We start from the raw sequence: 20362 nt of genomic DNA, 5'->3' as shown, positions 1-20362 counted from the left end.
GCCTTACATTGTGATTTTCCTTATCTGATCTTTCATTCAGATAAAGTAGTTCTGCGTACAAAACCTGGGTTTTTACCTAAGGTGGTTTCTAACAAGAATATCAATCAAGAGATTGTTGTTCCATCATTATGCCCTAATCCTTCTTCAAAGAAGGAACATCTTTTGCATAATCTAGACGTAGTCCGTGCATTGAAGTTTTACTTGCAGGCTACTAAAGATTTTTGCCAAACATCTCACCTGTTTGTTATTTACTCTGGACAGAGGAGAGGTCAAAAGGCCTCGGCAACCTCTATTTCTTTTTGGCTTCGGAGTATAATTCGTTTAGCATATGAGACTGCTGGACAGCAGCCCCCTGAAAGAATTACAGCTCATTCTACTAGAGCTGTGGCTTCTACCTGGGCCTTTAAAAATGAAGCCTCTGTTGAACAGATTTGCAAGGCTGCGACTTGGTCTTCGCTTCATATCTTTTCAAAATTTTACAAATTTGATACTTTTGCTTCTTCGGAGGCTGTTTTTGGGAGAAAGGTTCTACAGGCAGTGGTTCCTTCCGTTTAAGTTCCTGCCTTGTCCCTCCCATCATCCGTGTACTTAAGCTTTGGTATTGGTATCCCACAAGTAATGGATGATCCGTGGACTGGATACACTTAACAAGAGAAAACATAATTTATGCTTGCCTGATAAATTTGTTTCTCTTGTAGTGTATCCAGTCCACGGCCCGCCCTGTCCTTTTAAGGCAGGTCTAAATTTTAATTAAACTTCAGTCACCACTGCACCCTATGGTTTCTCCTTTCTCGGCTTGTTTCGGTCGAATGACTGGATATGGCAGTTAGGGGAGGAGCTATATAGCAGCTCTGCTATGGGTGATCCTCTTGCAACTTCCTGTTGGGAAGGAGAATATCCCACAAGTAATGGATGATCCGTGGACTGGATACACTACAAGAGAAACAAATTTATCAGGCAAGCATAAATTATGTTTTTTAGGGCAATGAAAAAGAGCTGAATGCCCTTTTAAGGGTGATGCCAATAAAAATGCCCTTTTCAGGGCAATGGGTAGCTTAGGTTTTTTTTTAGAGTTAGGTTTTTTATTTTGGGGGGTTGGTTGGTGGGTTTTACTGTTGAGGGGTCTTTGTATTTTTTTTACAGGGAAAAGAGCTGACTTCTTTAGGGCAATGCCCTACAAAAGGCCCTTTTAAGGGCTATTGGTAGTTTATTGAAGGCAAGTTTTTTTTTTGTTTTTTTTTTGGGGGGGGGGCTTTTTTATTTTTATAGGGCTATTAGATTAGGTGTAATTGTTTTTATTTTGGATAATTTCGTTTGTTATTTCTTTCATGTAATTGGCAAGAGTCCATGAGCTAGTGACGTATGGGATATACAATCCTACCAGGAGGGGCAAAGTTTCCCAAACCTCAAAATGCTTATAAATTGACCCATCACCACACCCACAATTCAGTTTGTACAAACTTTGCCTCCTATGGAGGTGGTGAAGTAAGTTTGTGCTTAGATTCTACGTTGATATGCGCTTCTCAGCATTTTGAAGCCCGATTCCTCTCAGAGTACAGTGGATGTCAGACGGATGTGAAGGGAGTATCACCTATTGAATGCAATGGTTTTCCTCACGGGAGATCTATTTCATAGGTTCTCTGTTATCGGTCGTAGAGATTCATCTCCTACCTTCCTTATTCAGATCGACAATATACTCTCATATTCCATTACCTCTACTGATAACTGTTTCAGTACTGGTTTGGCTATCTGCTATATGTGGATGAGTGTCTTTTGGTAAGTATGTTTTCATTACTTAAGACATTCTCAGCTATGGTTTGGCACTTTATGTATTAATGTAAAATTCTAAATATATGTATTGTACTTATATTTGCCATGAGTCAGGTTTATGTATATTTCCTTTTGCAGACTGTCAGTTTCATATTTGGGAAAAGCATTTTTTAAGAAAAAAAAAAAAAAAAATTCTTACCTGGGGTATAGTCTTTTTTCAAATTGACTTTTTCATTAAATGTTGCGGGCAAAATTAGGCTCGCGAGGGCGCAAAATGCCAAAGTATATTGCGTCATTCTTGGCGCAAGATTTTTTGGAGCTAAGTTACGTTCGATGACGCAAAATTTGACATTTCCGGCGTCTTAGTTGACGCCAAGTTCCTTTCACAAGGTTGCGTCTTCAATGACGCGAGTGTCTCATTTCCGGATGTTGTTAGCGCCAAAAAATTTCTGGTGCCAAATATTTTCATTATTTAAAACCCCATTCCTATATGCCTCTTTCTCTATCAGAGGGCTATGTTGTTGGCATTTTTTTCCCATTCCTGAAACTGCCATATAAGGAAACTGATAATTTTGCTTTATATGTTGTTTTTTATTTTACATTTGCAAGATGTCTCAATCTGATCCTGTCTCAGAAACCACTGTTGGAACCCTGCTGCCTGATAACAGTTCTAATAAAGCTAAGTGCATTTGTTGTAAATTTGTGGAGATTATATCTCCAGCTGTGGTATGTAATAGTTGCCATGATAAGCTTTTACATGCAGAGAATGTGTCCATCAGTAATAGTACATTGCCTGTTGTTCCTTCAACATCAAATGTACAAGATATACCAGTGCATTTAAAAGATTTTATTGCTGATTCAATTCAGTCTGCCATTCCGCCTTCTAATAAACGTAAAAGGTCTTTTAAAACTTCTCATAAAGTTGATGAAATTTCAAATGACCGACAACATACTGAATTATCTTCCTCTGATGAGGATCAATCTGATTCAGAAGATCCTTCCTCAGATATTGACACTGACATATCTACTTATTTATTTAAAATGGAGTATATTCGTTCTTTGTTAAAAGAAGTGTTGATTACATTGGATATTAAGGAAACTAGTCCTCTTGATGTTAAAACTAGTAGACGTTTAAATTCAATTTTTTATAGTTCTAGGGGCCTCTTTTGTTCATCCAACCTGGACTGTAATCACAACAGATGCAAGTCTTTCAGGTTGGGGAGCTGTCTGGGGATCTCTGACAGCACAAGGGGTTTGGAAATCTAAAGAGGCAAGATTACCAATCAATATTTTGGAACTCCGTGCGATTCTCAGAGCTCTTCAGGTTTGGCCTCTGTTGAAGAGAGAACTGTTTATTTGTTTTCAGACAGACAATATCACAACTGTGGCATATGTTAATCATCAGGGTGGGACTCACAGTCCCCAAGTTATGAAAGAAGTATCTCGGGTACTTGCTTGGGCGGAATCCAGCTCCTGTCTAATTTCTGCGGTTCATATCCCAGGTATAGACAATTGGGAAGCGGATTATCTCAGCCGTAAGACTTTACATCCGGGGGAGTGGTCCCTCCATCCGGATGTGTTTTCTCAGATTGTTCAGATGTGGGGTCTTCCAGAAATAGATCTGATGGCTTCTCATCTAAACAAGAAACTACTCAGGTACCTGTCCAGGTCCAGGGATCCTCAGGCGGAAGCAGTGGATGCATCAACAGTTCCTTGAGGTTACCAACCTGCTTATATTTTCCCGCCTCTAGTTCTTCTTCCAAGAGTGATCTCCAAAATCATCATGGAACAATTGTTTGTGTTGCTGGTAGCTCCAGCATGACCTCACAGGTTTTGGTATGCAGATCTTGTTCGAATGTCCAGTTGCCAACCTTGGCCACTTCCATTAGGGCTAGACCTTCTGTCTCAAGGTCCGTTTTTCCATCAGGATCTCAAATCATTAAATTTGAAGGTATGGAAATTGAACGCCTAGTGCTTAGTCATAGAGGTTTCTCTGACCCAGTGATTAATACTATGTTACAGGCTCATAAATCTGTTTCTAGGAAGATTTATTATCGTGTTTGAAAGACTTATATTTCATGGTGTTCTTCTCATAAATTCTCTTGGCACTCTTTTAGAATTCCTAGAATTTTACAGTTTCTTCAGGATGGTTGGGATAAGGGGTTGTCTGCAAGTTCATTGAAGGGAGAAATCTCTGCTCTTTCTGTTTTATTTCACAAAAAATTAAAGAAAGATTACTAAGCTTCCTGATATTCACTGTTTTGTAAAGGCTTTGGTCCGTATCAAGCCTGTCATTAAATCAATCTCTCTTAATTTGGTTTTGAAGGCTCCGTTTGAGCCTATGCATTCTTTGGACATTAAACTACTTTCTTGGAAAGTGTTGTTCCTTTTGGCCATCTCTTCTGCTAGAAGAGTTTCTGAATTATCTGCTCTTTCTTGTGAATCTCCTTTTCTGATTTTTCATCAGGATAAGGCGGTTTTGCAGACTTCTTTTAAATTCTTACCTAAGGTTGTGAATTCTAACAACATTAACAGAGAAATTGTTGTCCCTTGCTAGGCAACAAAGCAATGATAATTTTAATGATTCAGTAGTGTTCATTACAGAATTTACGGCCCAATATGACCAAATTGTAAAAATCCTTAAAAAACACTTACATTTGCTATCTGGGGATGAGATTCTAAGACCACTAGTTAAAAAATGCAAATTTGTCCCAAAAAGACAGAGAACATTGGCACAACCACTATCCGCTAGCATGGTACATAGGCACGCCCCCTCCCAAGATGCTATGTGGCTAAAACATATAGGCAATTTCAGATGTGGCAGCAAAAATTGCAATACATGCGCTATGGTATTAAAAGGTAATTGTTTCACATCTAGTGTCACAAACCAAACATTTGACATTTCATTTTATGCCAATTGTGGTACCCAATGGGTGGTATATTTGCTCACCTGCAAATTGTGTAAATGCCAATATACCGGCCAAACCTCTAGGGAGCTCAGGAAGAGAGTAGGGAAAAATGCTAGAGACATCAAGAATTATGTAAAAGAGTCAACAGTAGCAAACCACTTCAATGGTATACACTTCACCAACAAGGCTAACTTCTCAGTTCAAGAGATAGATCTAGCTAATACCTCTGCAAGAGGTGGTAACAAAAGCAAAGTCCTAGACAAGAAGGAACTTTTTTGGATTTTAAATTTAAAAACAAGGTCACCTTTAGGAATGAACAGGGAGTTTGACATTAGTTATTTCATTGATGATTAAAATCCATTCATTACATTAAACATATTAATTCCATCAAATATAGCCACTATGGGGCTCTAATGTATCTTATAACTTCAATGCAAACTCCTTGTCCAGCCATTTCATACACTACATAGGGTCTCATACTACCACTGAGATTATTCACGTTTTACATCTATTAGGTTGTACATGAATTTCACATATATATTTTCATATACCTTTTTCTGTTTTTTTTTTACTTTTAGAAATATTTGAGGCTCTATTTGGTTGTCTTAGACACTTAATAGCTTTAAAATTAATAAGCCTATAGTAAAATTATATACCCGAGTTATATCTCTTCTTAAGGTTAGTATATTATATTGGTGTCTATGTACTATGTAATTATGTCTTTGTACCATGTAATTAATTATTTATTCACCGCTTAGTGTCTGGTAAAGCACATATAAAAAAATTTCATATGTATTTTAGGCATACACAGATAAGCTTTAACCCGTTTTTATACCTCTTTCCTGTATCCTTATTTTAATAAGTATTGTTGTTTTTAGATATCACTTGCACTGTGGTTTTGTAATTTGTTGTGGTACTGAAGTGGTTAAGTGATGATTACCTAGGGTATAAATCTCTATAACTTTATAATAGTGGTGGCGATATCAGGAGCGGCAGATTAGGGGTCAATAACTTTATTTCGGTTGTGGCGATGTCGGGAGAGGCAGATTAGGGGTTAATAACTTTATGTACGTGTCGGCGATGTTGGGGGGAGCAGATTAGGGGTGTTTAGATGTGGGGTTTTGTTAGGGTGTTTTTTTTCCCTATCGACATCAATGGGGTTGTGTTATGGAGCTTTTCATTCTGCGATCGCAGGTGTTAGGTTTTGTTCTAACACTATCTCCCCATTGATGTCTATGGGGAAAGCGCGCATGAGCACGTCAAAGCAGCGCTTGTATTTCATGAGCACGTCAAAGCAGCGCTTGTATTTTGTGCGGTATGGAGCTTAACGCAACCATATCGCACGCACAAGGCGGCTTTTAAAAGACTCATAAAGGCAGCGCTATGGAGGGTGAAATAAAGCAACATTTGTTGCGTTCGTTTCGCACCTTCTATAGCGCAAAACTTGTATTCTAGGTGATTGTTATTATAAATGTTTATTTGCTCATAAAAAAAAATAGAAAAGAAAAACTGCTAAGCAATAGGTTAGAAGAAAATGCTAAAGTGATTGTCAAGTTTAAAGATATTCTGGCTACTATAAAAAATTACTATAAAAACAGTTTAAGAGGCTACATTTAAAAAATATTTACCACAAAGAGATGGTGACCATTGCACTGTTCCACCGCCCGCATCTCCTACTTTCTTTAGCTGAGCGATGACAAATTCAGCTTCATCCAATAGTTGCGTGCCCCACATTGCATCCAGCTTGTGGGGCTACGCAACAATTGGATGAAGCCGGATTCGTCATCGCTCAGCTAAAGAAAGTAGTGGATGCAGGCGGATAAAGGTGCAATGTTTACCATCTCTAAATGGCAAATATTTTTTTTAAATGCGGTGTCTTCAAAAAAAACATAAATTATGCTAACCTGATCATTTCCTTTCTATCTGTATGAGGAGAGTTCAAGGCTTCATTCCTTACTTGTGGGAATACAGAACCTGGCCACCAGGAGGAGGCAAAGACACCCCAGCCAAAGGCTTAAGTACCTCCCCCCACTCCCCTCATTCCCCAGTCATACTGCAGAGGGAACAAGGAACAGTAGCAGAAATATCAGGGTATAAATGGTGCCAGAAGAACAAAAAAATTTGGTCCGCCCAATGGAGAAAACGGCGGGGGCCGTGGTCTCTCCTCATACAGATGATAAGAAAATGATCAGGTAAGCATAATTTATGTGTTCCATCTTAATATGAGGAGAGTCCACAGCTTCATTCCTTACTTGTGGGAAACATATACCCAAGTTCTCAAGAATAGTGAATGAAAACGGGAGAGTAAAAGAGAGGCAGACCCTATTCTGAGGGCACGACAGCCTGCAAAACCTTTCTCCCAAAAGCTGCTTCAGCCGAAGCAAAAACGTCAAATTTGTAAAACTTTGAAAAAGTATTTAAGGAGGACCAGGTAGCCGCCCTACAAATCTGCTCCATAGAGGCCTCATTCTTGAAGGCCCAAGATGAAGCCACAGCTCTAATTGAATGAGCCGTAATCCTCTGAGGAGGCTTATGTCCTGCTGTTTCATATGCTAAGCAAATAATGCTCCTCAACCAAAAAGATAGGGAAGTGGAAGAAGCCTTCTGCCCTCTGCGCTTCCAAGAATAGACAACAAACAATGCTGAAGTCTGTATCAAATCCTTCATGGCCTGAAGATAGAATTTCAAAGCCCGAACCACATCCAGATTATTAAGTAATCGTTCCTTCGAAGAAGAAGGATTAGGACACAAGGAAGGAACCACAATCTCCTGATTGATGTTGCGATCAGACACAACCTTATGGAGAAAACACAACCCAATGCGAAGAACAGCCTTGTCAGCATGAAAAACTAGGTAAGCAGGCTCACATTTCAAGGCCGCCATCTCAGAGACTCTGCATGCCGAAGCAATAGCCAGTAGAAAAAGAACCTTCCAAGACAGTAACTTAATGTCAACTGAATGCATGGACTCAAATGGAGCCCTCTGCAAAATCTTAAGAACCAGATTTAAACTCCACGGATGAGAGGAATATCTAAACACAGGCCTGATTCTAGACAGAGCCTGAACAAAAGACTGTATATCAGGAAGCTCAGCCAGCCTCTTGTGCAATAACACAGATAGAGACGAAATCTGTCCCTTTAAGGAACTAGCGGCAAGTCCCTTCTCCAAACCATCTTGGAGAAAGGAAAGAATCCTGGATACCATGACCTTATGCCAGGGGAATCCCTGTTTTTCACACCAGAATAAGTAGGTCCTCCACACCTTATGATAGATGCGATGAGTGACCGGCTTTCTAGTTTTAATGAGAGTATCAATCACTCTCTCAGAAAAACCTCTCTTGGCTAGGACTAAGCGTTCAATCTCCACGCAGTCAGCCTCAGAGAATCTAGATTCTGATGAACAAAGGGACCCTGTACCAGCAGATCTCTGCGACAAGGTAACCTCCGTGGAGGAGATGAGGACATCCCCACCAGATCTGCAAACCACATCCTTCACGGCCACATTGGAGCAATTAGGATTGCCAGAGCTTGCTCCTGCTTGATGCGGGCCACTACTCAAGGTAGAAGTGGTAACGGTGGAAAGATGTAAACTAGTTTGAACTTCCAAGGCACTGCTAATGCATCTATCAGCTCTGCCTGAGGATCCCTGGACCGCGACCCGTATCTGGGTAGCTTGGAATTGAGTCGGGACGCCATGAAATCTATCTCCGGCGGCCCCCATCTGTTGCAAATCTCCGCAAACACCTTGGGATGGAGAGACCATTCCCCCGGATTAAAGGATTGTCTGCTGAGAAAATCCGCTTCCCAGTTGTCCACTCCTGGAATGTGGATCGCTGACAGCGAGCAGTTGTGGGCCTCATTGCTAGGGAGCTCCTCGTTCCCCCCTGATGGTTGATGTACGCCACCGAAGTAATGTTGTCCGGTTGTAATCTGATAAACTGGGACGAACCCAGAAGAGGCCAAGCCTTCAGAGCATTGAAGATTGCTCGAAGTTTCAAAATGTTGATCGGGAGAAAAGATTCCTCTCAAGGCCACCGGCCCTGTGCCTTCCTGGCACCCCAAACGGCTCCCCATCCTGAGAGACTTGCGTCCGTAGTCACAATCTCCCAGGATGGTATCAAGAAGGATATTCCTTGGGACAGGCGATCTGGACAGAGCCATCAAGCGATTCTCTCGACCGGTTGTCCAGAGAAATCTGTTGAGACAGATCTAAGTGGCTGCCGTTCCATTGCCTCAGCATGCACAGCTGAAGAGGTCTGAGATGGAACTTGGTGAATGGAAAGATATATTATCTATGCTGGACACCATGAGCCCAATTATCTCCATACACCGGGCCACAGATGGCCCTGAGGAGGTCTGGAGGGCAAGACAATTGGAAGAAATTTTATAACGTCTCTGGTCTGTAAGGAATATCCTCATGGATATGGAATCTATTATCGTGGCCAGGAATTCCACCCTGGTACTGGGGACCAGAGAACTCTTTCCTAAGTTTGTCTTCCATCCATGAGATTGAAGAAGAACAGCTTCTGAATGGTCTTCCGCCAGCCGCAGGACGGAGCCTAGACCAGGATGCCGTCCCAGTATGGCGCTACTGCAATACCTCTGGACCTCGCCACCACAAGCGGAGCCACCAGAACCTTCGTAAAGACTCTTGGAGCAGTAGCCAAACCAAAAGGAAGAGCCACAAACTGGAAGTGCTGGTCCAGAAAAGCGAATATTAAGAACTTGAAGTGATCCTTGTGTATTGGCACATGAAGGTAAGCATCCTTCAAGTCTATCATAGTAATGAACTGTCCCTCTTGAACTAGGGGCAGAATAGACCTTATCATCTCCATCTTGAACAATGGAACTGACAGAAACTTGTTTAGGCACTTTAGGTCTAGAATCAGGCGAAACGTACCCTCCTTCTTTGGGACCACAAAAAGGTTTGAGTAGTTCCCTAGACCTCTCTCTGATAGAGGTACTGGCACAATTACTCCTAGGGAGGAGAGATCCCTCACGCACCCTAGAAAAGCTTCTCATTTTTCTGGTCTTGAAGACAGGTTGGATAAGAGGAATCTGCCCCTGGGAGGATGAGATTTGAAACCTATCCTGTAACCCTGAGCAATGACCTCTAGAACCCAAGGGTCTTGCACGTCCCCCATCCAAGCATCCACAAAGAGAGATAGTCTGCCCCCCACACGATCCAACACCGGATCAGGGGCAGCCCCTTCATGCCGACTTTGTTTCGGCAGGCTTCTTGTTCTGCTTGGATTTATTCCAAGATTGAGATGGTTTCCAAGTTCCCATGAACTGATCAGGCTTCGCGGAGGGCTGCTGGCATTGGGATTTATCCGAACAAAAGGGACGAAAATTAGGACCTTGTCCTTTAGGTTTATTCTTCTTATCCTGCGGTAGGAAGGCACCTTTGCCCCCAGTGACTGTGGATATTATAGAGTCCAGGCCTAGACTGAAAAGAATCTTCCCCTTAAATGAAAGGGAAAGTAATCTAGATTTTGAAGTCATGTCAGCAGACCAAGACTTCAGCCAGAGAGCCCTACGGGTTAGAACAGAAAAACCTGATGTTTTGGCATTCAGGCGAATAATCTGCATGTTTGCATCACAGATGAAAGAATTAGCTACCCTCAAGGCCTTAATTCTCTCATCAAGGGGAGTTTCCACCTCGATCATCTCCGATAGAGAGTCGCAGCAATAGGTAGCGCCTCCAGCTACCGCAGCAACCGCCGCTGCAGGTTAAAACAAGTACCTTGTGTGCTGAAAAATTTTTCTTAATAGAGTTTCAAGCTTATTATCCATGGGCTCCTTAAACGACAAACTATTCTCCAGCGGGATAGTGGTGCGCTTAGCAAGCATGGAGATAGCTCTAGCCACCTTAGGGACAGACCCCCACAATTCTAATTGAGAGTCTGGAACGGGGAACAATTTCTTAAAAGAAGAAGGGGAAAAAGAAGATCCAAGTCTCTCCCATTAATTCTTAATAATATTTGCCATCTTTACGGGAACCGGGAAAGTCTGTGGCACCCTGTCCTCATAGACTTTGTCAAGCTTAAGAATAGAAGGTTCCTCGGGTAATTTAGGTTCTGGAACCTCTAACCTAGCCAACACTTCCTTTAACAGAAAGCGTAAGTGCTCGATCCTAAATCTAATGTCTGGTTCCTCCGCAGCCGGAGGTTTAGAGGCAGGAGATTCTGACCCAGAAAGAGACTCCTCTGAACTATCAGAGGCATCTTCATCAGTGGATAATCTAATATCAGATAAATTCAACAAATTGGTAGATGACCCCTGGGAAGGATAGCAATATTTGACCTTTGGCTTGCGCTTAGCAAGGCGAGGTAAAGCACTGAAGGCCGCAGACACTGCCGTTTGTAACTGTTCAGAAAAGTCTTGCGGTAAGAGGGCCCCACCAGTAGAATGATTAGCAGTGCAATGGGAGGCTGCATGTGTAGTAGGAGATAATTGCAGGGAACGCATCTCACGGGACGGAGACCCCTCAGAGGTGGAAGGCTCAGTGGTACTAAACATTGTTGTCTTTTTAGATATAACTATCTTATCGAGGCATGTGGAACATAATTGAGTAGGCGGGTATACCGTAGCCTCCTCACAATAAAAACAGGTATTAGATTAAGGAAAAAAGGGAGTACCCTCTAATGCATAAGAGCCCTTCATAGCTTGCACTTTAAGATGGACAATAGAACAAGATAAATGGCACCTTTATACCCTCAATGGCCGGGGCACTCACCACCTCCTATGACCCAGGCCCCACAGAGAAACTGTTTCTTCTCCTGTAAACCGCACAGTCAGGAAAAAGGAAGTCAATGAGACCACACCCGGTCACATGGAGTGCCATGCAAGACCACCCCTGCTCCAGGAGAGAAATGCGCCAAAAATAACAGGCCGCACATTTATCTCAAAAATGAAAGTAAAACCTAAATGTTCCACATCTGCCTGAGCCTCATCTCACACATATCGCAGCATAAAACATAATAAAGCAAGTTATGTATAAATCCCCTCTGTTCAATAAACTCCTTCCGGAGATATTAACCCTTGATTCCATACAGATAAAGGAGTCACACTGTGAACCTGTCTTCTTACGTAATCATATGAGATTAAATGAAACGATCTTACCGGAATCTCTGCAGTGGAACAGGCACACAGCCTCTCAAGTTTGACAGTCTTGTAGCCTTGCACTTGACATAGACTTGAGTGATAGAAGCAGGCAGTGAAACTCATCAACACTGATTGATTAGGAGCTGTTAATACGAGTCTGGATGGTTTCGCAGAAAGATTCTCCCTGCATTTCCAGACCCTAACATTCGTCAATGCTCTCACTGAGAGGCTGACAAAACTACTTGAAACTCCAGTCCCATACCGAAGAGTACTACCCTCCATAAGAGACTACTCCGAATCTTCTGACACTTCTCTGCCATCCTCCTGTGACGAAAGGCGAAGGATAACTGGCGGATGAGGGGAGTGGGGGAGGTATTTAAGCCTTTGGCTGGGGTGTCTTTGCCTCCTCCTGGTGGCCAGGTTTTGTATTCCCACAAGTAATGAATGAAGCTGTGGACTCTCCTCATATTAAGATGGAAAAATTAATTAAAGTGCCCCTGTTTTTATAGGACTTTATATAGTAGCGAGAATATCTTTAAACTTGACAATCACTAAGTCTTTTCTGTCTTCTTTGTAAATGATACTCTATAGGGACTCTGGGTCTTACATAGGTTCTGAGCTCCCAATTTGTAATCCATAAGCAAGTTGCTGGTATATTTTTTTTCCCTGAGTTTAAAATTGTTTAACATAGTCCTTATTGCATGATCTCTTTTGAGCAAGGATTTTAATATCTTCATGCACATGTGCTTTTTCAGAATTTGTAGTATACATAATGCAACACAGTGTTCCTCACAGAAAAAAATACCAGCTGGGTGGCATGAAGTAGCCAATCGGGGGCAATGTACTATTTTAAATATTATAATATTATAACACTTTCTGTTATTAATATATGTTACTTATTGGGACATGAAACTTAAAATGTTTCTTTCATGATTCAGAGTATACAATTGTAACCCTTTCACTACGGGGACTTTCAAAGAAAAACTTGCCCAAAATACAGACTTTTAAGCATTTTTGCTATCACTCCATATAAACAGAAATAAAGCCATATTTTTTTTATTTACTTGTCAAAACTATATATATTTAAGTAGAGAACCCAAGGTATTGATCTAGGCTCATTTTGTTGTATTTTATGACACCATTTCACCGCCAAATGCAATCAAATAAAAATAAATATCATTTTTTAACAAACTTTGGGTTTCTCACCAAAATTATTTACATACTGCTTGTGCAATCATGGCACAAATGGTTGTAAAAGTTTCTCTGGAAACTGCGCACTACACTTCTATTATTCCCATCAGTGAATGGGGTTATTTAGGTAGCATAAAAGGTTAATTTTACCTTTAGTGTAGAGATTACCCTCCCACCTGACACTTCCCAACCCCTGATCCCTTCCAAACAGCTCTCTTCCCTCCCACAACCCCCACTGGTCATGGCAGATAGTCTACCAGTATGAAAATATAATGCTTTTTTTTTATATATAAAATATTTTTTATATAAAATATTTTTTACTTATTTTGATGTTTTCTGCAGTGTAGGATTACCCTTACCGCCAACCTTCTTTTAGGCACCATCTTAGGTACTGGCAGTTGTCTGTTTAAAAAAATAATTAAAAAAAATCTTCTTTATTGTATTATTTTCTGTAGCGTAGTGTCACCCCCCCCCCGTGAACATTAGTTAGGGCACCCCAACCCCCAAAAACCTTTTCTGTAGTGTAGCTGCCCCATCCCTCCCTGTCTCTTTATTTATTTTTTTCCGCAGCATAAGGCACACCCCTCCCGCCAGCACCAACAGAAGATGGTTACAGACGATGACACACAGTGTCACAGTCTGCAACTATCACGCATCTGTCCTCACAGGGAACCGGAGCGCCGCTCATGCTCCAGTTTCATATGCGGCAGATGCCTGGAGCTTCAGAAACTCCAGCTCTCGGCTGTAACTTAACAGCCGAAACTGCTGGAGCTTCCTGAAGCTAAGACGTATGTATATGTCTTGCGGTACGATAGCCAAAATATTACTGGGTGAAGGGGTTAAACAACTTATTTACTTCTAGTATCTAATTGCTTCATTCTCTTGGTATCCTTTGTTGAAAAGCATGTCTAGATAGACTTGGGAGCTTGGAGATAGCTGCTGACTGGTGGCTGAACCTGTATGCTCATTTTCATTGGCTTACAAATGTGTTCAGCTAGTTCACAGGGGTGCATTGCTGCGTCTTCAATAAAAGATACCAAAAGAATAAAGCAAAATTGATAACAAACAAAAGTAAATTGGAAAGTTTAAAAAAAATGCATAATCTATCTGAATCATGAAAGAAAAATATTGGGTTTCAAGTCCTTTTAAGTTATCCGAACCAAAAATGAATTGCATAATTTAACATACTGATTTAATGATAATAGCAATAACAATAATAATAATAATTTATGCAACAAACATAGGTATAGGAGGGTTCATCTTTCTACCACGCTCAAAGAATACCTCTCCCTTGCTGAAGAGACAGCAGTAAAGTTGACGTTAAAACATTTGTAATCAAATTGTAAAAACGGATGTAGAATACTTGCTAAAACAATACGAAAATGACTACTCTTCAAAATATAATATGCACCTCATACATCTTACAATTTCTGATTTAACCCCTTAATGACCGAGGACGTGCAGGGTACGTCCTCAAAAAAAAGGCAGTTAACGCCTGAGGACGTACCCTGCACGTCCTCGGTGTGGAAAGCAGCTGGAAGCGATCCTGCTCGCTTCCAGCTGCTTTCCGGTTATTGCAGTGATGCCTCGATATGGAGGCATCCTGCAATAACCATGTATGGCCATCCGATGCAGAGAGAGCCACTCTGTGGCCCTCTCTGCACCGGACAGCGATGGCCGGTATCGTTGGTGGGTGGGAGCCGACGTGGGAGGCGGGTGGCGGCCATCGATGGGTCCAGTGATGTGGAGGGGGGCGGGATCGTGCACGATAGGGAGGGGGCGGGCGCGTGCACGGGAGGGAGCGGGTGGGAACCGCTGCACTACAGAAAATATGCACCATAGGATTTGCTCATCAGTGTATTATAACATAAAAATAATCAAAATAAAAAGCGGAATCCGGGGGTGTTTACTTAGTATGTGGGAGGGAAGCTACACTACAGAAAAAAAATGGGGAAAAATTAAAAAAAAAACTTTTTTTCTGCAAATTGGGTACTGGCAGATAGCTGCCAGTACCCAAGATGGCCCCCAAAAAGGCAAAGGGGGATGGTTAGAGAGAAGTTTGAGGGGGGATCAGGGAGGTTGGGGGCTAAGGGGGATCCTAAACAGCAGCATATGTAAATATGCTATACAATTTTTTTTTAAAAAAAACAAAGATTCCCTTTATTTTTGTACTGGCAGACATTCTGCCAGTACTTAAGATGGCGGGGAAAATTGTGGGGTGGGGGAGGGAAGGGAGCTGTTTGGGAGGGATCAGGGGGTGTGATGTGTCAGGTGGGAGGCTGATCTCTACACAAAAGCTAAAATTAACCCTGCAAGCTCCCTACAAGCTACCTAATTAACCCCTTCACTGCTAGACATAATACACGTGTGATGTGCAGCGGCATTTAGCGGCCTTCTAATTACCAAAAAGCAACGCCAAAGTCATATATGTCTGCTATTTCTGAACAAAGGGGATCCCAGAGAAGCATTGACAACCATTTGTGACATAATTGCTCAAGCTGCTTGTAAATGATTTCAGTGAGAAACCTAAAATTGTGAAAAATTTAACGTTTTTTTTAATTTGATCGCATCTGGCGGTGAAATGGTGGCATGAAATATACCAAAATGGGCCTAGATCAATACTTTGGGTTGTCTACTACACTACACTAAAGCTAAAATTAACCCTAGACGCTCCCTACATGCTCCCTAATTAACCCCTTCACTGCTGGGCATAATACACTTGTGGTGCGCAGTGGCATTTAGTGTCCTTCTAATTACCAAAAAGCAACAACAAAAGCCATACATGTCTGCTATTTGTGAACAAAGGGGATCTCAGAGAATAATTTACAACCATTTATGCCATAATTGCACAAGTTGTTTGTAAATAATTTCAGTGAGAAACCTAAAGTTTGTCAAAAAAATTGTGAAAAAGTGAACGATTTTCTTTATTTGATTGCATTTGGCGGTGAAATGGTGGCATGAAATATACCAAAATGGGCCTAGATCAATACTTTGGGGTGTCTTCTAAAAAAAAATATATACATGTTAAGGGATTTTCAGGGATTCCTGAAAGATATCAGTGTCCCAATGTAACTAGCGCTAATTTTGAAAAAAAGGGGTTTGGAAATAGCAAAGTGCTACTTGTATTTATTGCCTTATAACTTACAAAAAAAGCAAAGAACATGTAAACATTGGGTATTTCTAAACTCAGGACAAAATTTAGAAACTATTTAGCATGGGTGTTTTTTGGTGGTTGTAGATGTGTAACAGATTTTGGGGGTCAAAGTTAGAAAAAGTGTGTTTTTTTCCATTTTTTTCTCATATTATATAATTTTTTTTATAGTAAATTATAAGATATGATGAAAATAATGGTATCTTTAAAAAGTCCACTTAATGGCGAGAAAAACGGTATATAATATGTGTGGGTACAGTAAATGAGTAAGAGGAAAATTACAGCTAAACACAAACACTGCAGAAATGTAAAAATAGCCTTGGTCCCAAACGGCCAGAAAATGGAAAAGTGCTGCGGTCATTAAGGGGTTAAAGGGACATTCCAGTCAAAATATAAATGTACATAGATTAATTATATCTTTGAATAGTAACATATTTGCAATATACATGTATTGGCAAAAATGCTTCTAGTAAAAGTTATCACTGTTTTAGTGTCGACATTTTTCTCTGCACGTGCATATGAAGCAAAGCTAGATATTGTCACTGAACCCACATTTTAAATATTGCAGCTGCTCAGACCACCAGTGGGGCTTGTATCATGTCAGCAATTAACAAATTGAGTCATTAACAGATGGTACAAGCACCTTAGGCTCTCTGACAGCTATAGCTTTTATTAGAAGCATTTTTGCTAATACATGTATATTACAAAATTGCTTCTGTTCCATACCGAAATGCACCCATGTGGTTTCCAGTTTTGGCTGGAATATCCCTTTAAAAAACAGCAAAAATGTATGCAAATTTAAACAACTTCCCAATTTACTTTTTTCATCAAATCTGCTTTCCTCCCTTGGTATCTTTTGTTGAAGAGTAAATCTAGGTAAGCTGGTAGGAGCTTAGGAGCGTGCTGCGAGCATTCTATAGCAGCAGTGTTTGCAACTATATATAACATTGCTATAAACATTGTTGCAAACACTGCTGCCAGATGACTAAAGACAAATGCACACTCCTGAGCTCACCTAGGATACCTTAACAAATGATACCAAGAAAACTAATGGAAGTAAACTGGAAAGCTGATTAAAATGTCATCTTCTGTCCAATCCATTTAAAGGGACAGTCAACACCAGAATTGTTGTTGTTTAAAAAGATAGATAATCCCTTTATTACTCTTTCCCCAGTTTTGCATAACCAACACTGTTACAATAATACATTTTTTACCTCTGTGATTACCTTGTATCTATGCCTCTGCAGACTGCCCCCTTATTTCAGTTCTTTTGACCGAATTGCATTTTAGCCAATCAGTGCTTTCTCCTAGGTCACTTCACGTGCGTGAGCACAATGTTATCTATATGACAATCACAAACTAACACCCTCTAGTGGTGAAAAACTGTCAAAATGCATTAAGATTAGAGGCGGCCTTCAAGGTATAAGAAATTAGCACATGAGCCTACCTAGGTTTAGCTTTCAACTAAGAATACCAAAAGGTCAAAGCAAAATTGGTGATAAAAGTAAATTGGAAAGTTGTTTAAAATTGCATGCCCTATTTGAATCATGAAAGGTTTTTTTTTTGGACTTGACTGTCCCTTTAACCCTAGCACTTTCCCACCTGGGTGCTAAGATTTTGTAAGGTTTTTTTTTATTTTTTGAACAACATTTTTTTTAACTTTTTTTTTTTCAGATCCCCAAGACATACACTGTTGGAAAGGTTAGACGATTACCTTACCAATGGTGGGTCTTGGGGTCTGTAGCTGCTTAGATGCCTGAGATACATTCTTCTAAGCAGCATGCCCCCTGCTCCTATACTTAACATTGTTAAGTATAAATAAAGTTGCGCAGTGACGTCATCACGTTATTGTGCGTGACGTCACAGCACATAACGTGAAACCCCAGGTGATGCCTGTCACTATGCAGGCCCGATCACCGGGGTAGGAGCGGGTGGTAGCCCCCAGATCTTCCTCAAGGTGGGAGAGTGCTAGTGACGGCTCTGAGCCGTCATTAGCACCAGAGTGGGAAACTCTGTGACGGCTCAGAGCCGTCATTAGCACTCAAGGGGTTAAGTTTCATTTTGACCTTACAGTCCCTTTAATACCAAAATCGTTTTCATAATAATGTAAAACATGTTCTAAAAGGCATGATGCAATATTCTACAGTTCCTTATGTAGTGACATATATATATATATATATATATATATATATATATATATATATATATTTATTTACAATTTGTGCCCCCAAAAAATAAACTAAAGGTGATAAAACACTTTAACAATATAATTTACTTACGTATTAATTTTCTTTGCAGTAGTCTCTTTGTTGAATTCTAAAGCCTTCTTGGAACATGCCAATACCAGTTCATGGTCATGTGCATTATACGCAAAATGTGCTAATCTTGTTAGTGTCTGAAGTTCAATAAGTGGATCTGACCAGATACATTCAGAAGCCATTTTGAATATCTAATAGGAAAATTGATTAATTAATGTACTTCCTTGTGATAAAATACTTACTATTTACAATAACTCTAAATATGAAGTGAAATTAAGAAAGTAAATGAAGGTGAGCCAAACTGTGTTAAGATTAAATTAATTGTCTTTGTCAATATCAAACTTGTTTTAGGACACAAAGTTAATTGAAATTGCTTCTGATGAATCATAGAATTTGCTGTTTGACTTTCAATACAGCCAGGCATGTTAATGTTTATCAAACTGTTCAAAGAACAACAGTGATAACATTTTAAATATCATTCTACTCATTAAAAGTTAAAAAAAAAAACATAAAAAAATCTCTTTATCAACAAACTATGTTTTTATTTTTCCATAAATGCACCACTGCAAAATGATGTTACTGATTTTTAAATGTAAAAAAAAAATAATAAAGATAAAAAAAAAAAAATCCAGCATGTCCCAATCCAGTTAAAATACAAGGATTACCCATTCATATTCACCGATAGCAAAAGAGCTCACCCTAGCCAGGAAGGTCATATTTATTTCAACCAGCGTATTCATTGTCTTGTTCCTTTAAAGTTATGCTTGATTAAAGAAATATTTGTAAAAATAAAGAATAGTTTAGTACCATTCCTAAAAAACCTACAGCCTGCCATTTTGTATTGACTATAAAAATGAAAAATGAATAAAATCCTATTTCTAAAAAAAATGTGGCCTACCATTTTGTATTGACTGTAGATTAAATATCTATATTTAATATTCCTCTTTGTTATTTTTGCATAAATACAAATTAATGAAATCCCATTTCTAAAAAAAAAAAAAACGTAGCCAGCCATTTTGATTTGAACCTATTGATATCTAAAAAAACGTGATATTTTAGTATACAAATAATTTTTTTCTGTTAACTCCACAATTATAAAATAAAAGTTAAAGGGACACTCTAGACCCAATACTTATTCTTTATTACTCATTGTTACAAACCAGACAAGCATCTGGCAATGGGTTCCCCATCTATAAGCTTGTAAGAAGTACATGAAACTTTTAAATAATCATTGTTTATTAGCAGCTGAAAATGGTCGCCAAGCTCCACCCACAGCTTTCTTCTTGTCCAATTAGCTGTTAACTTGTATGACAGTTTAGCATTGCACGTTTAATATTTTTCAGTTAGCTATTTCAAATTGCTCATGCACAAATCTGTGTGTGTGCAAGTAGGAAAATGTATTCACAAGTCGATGGTGATTGGCGAAACTTAACATACCAAAATATACACCCAATTGGTGGGCGGAGCTTGGCGGCCATTTTCAGCTCCTAACAAACTATGAATATTTAAATGTTTCATGTACTTCTTACAAGCTTATAGATGTGGGACCAGTTGCTGGATGCTTCTCTGGTATGTAACAATAAGTAATGAAAATTATGTATTGGGTCTAGACCAGTGGTCACCAACCAGTGGTCCGTGGACCACTGGTGGTCCACGAGAAGAAGTTGGTGGTCCTTGACACCATCAAGCAGGAATGAATCTCCTCTGATGGTGTCACCCCGCCACGCAGCAACTCCCTATAGTGCCTAACTCAGTGAAAACCGACGGATGAGGAGTTAAATTACATTCTCCCTATGCACGTTGTGTAGTACTGCACAACTTGCGTAGCTAGATTGTATTTTTAACTAGCTGCTCGGAGGAAGATGCTTCCATTCTAAAGCCAGCAGAAGTTGGTATCGTATTGGCTTGAAATAGTGGAATAAAAGTATATAACAAAAGAAAATCTTAAAAAAAAAAATTCTCTCTTGTATTTCATTT

The 20362-nt window shown here is 40.0% G+C and overlaps 1 protein-coding gene across 1 annotated transcript in view; it reads right to left on the bottom strand.

The window, feature by feature from the left end:
- The window catches only part of LOC128640465 (cilia- and flagella-associated protein 46-like), a 638812-nt gene that overhangs the window by 384078 nt on the left and 234372 nt on the right, over positions 1 to 20362 (bottom strand). The window contains exon 28 of the mRNA XM_053692944.1: positions 18407 to 18576. Coding sequence (XP_053548919.1) covers positions 18407 to 18576 — 170 coding nt within the window. The remainder of the gene's footprint in view (positions 1 to 18406; positions 18577 to 20362) is intronic.

This window comes from Bombina bombina, chromosome 9 (genome assembly GCF_027579735.1).
Source record: "Bombina bombina isolate aBomBom1 chromosome 9, aBomBom1.pri, whole genome shotgun sequence".
Taxonomy (NCBI): Eukaryota; Metazoa; Chordata; class Amphibia; order Anura; family Bombinatoridae; genus Bombina; species Bombina bombina.
This window is presented reverse-complemented; position numbering and strand designations above follow the sequence as displayed.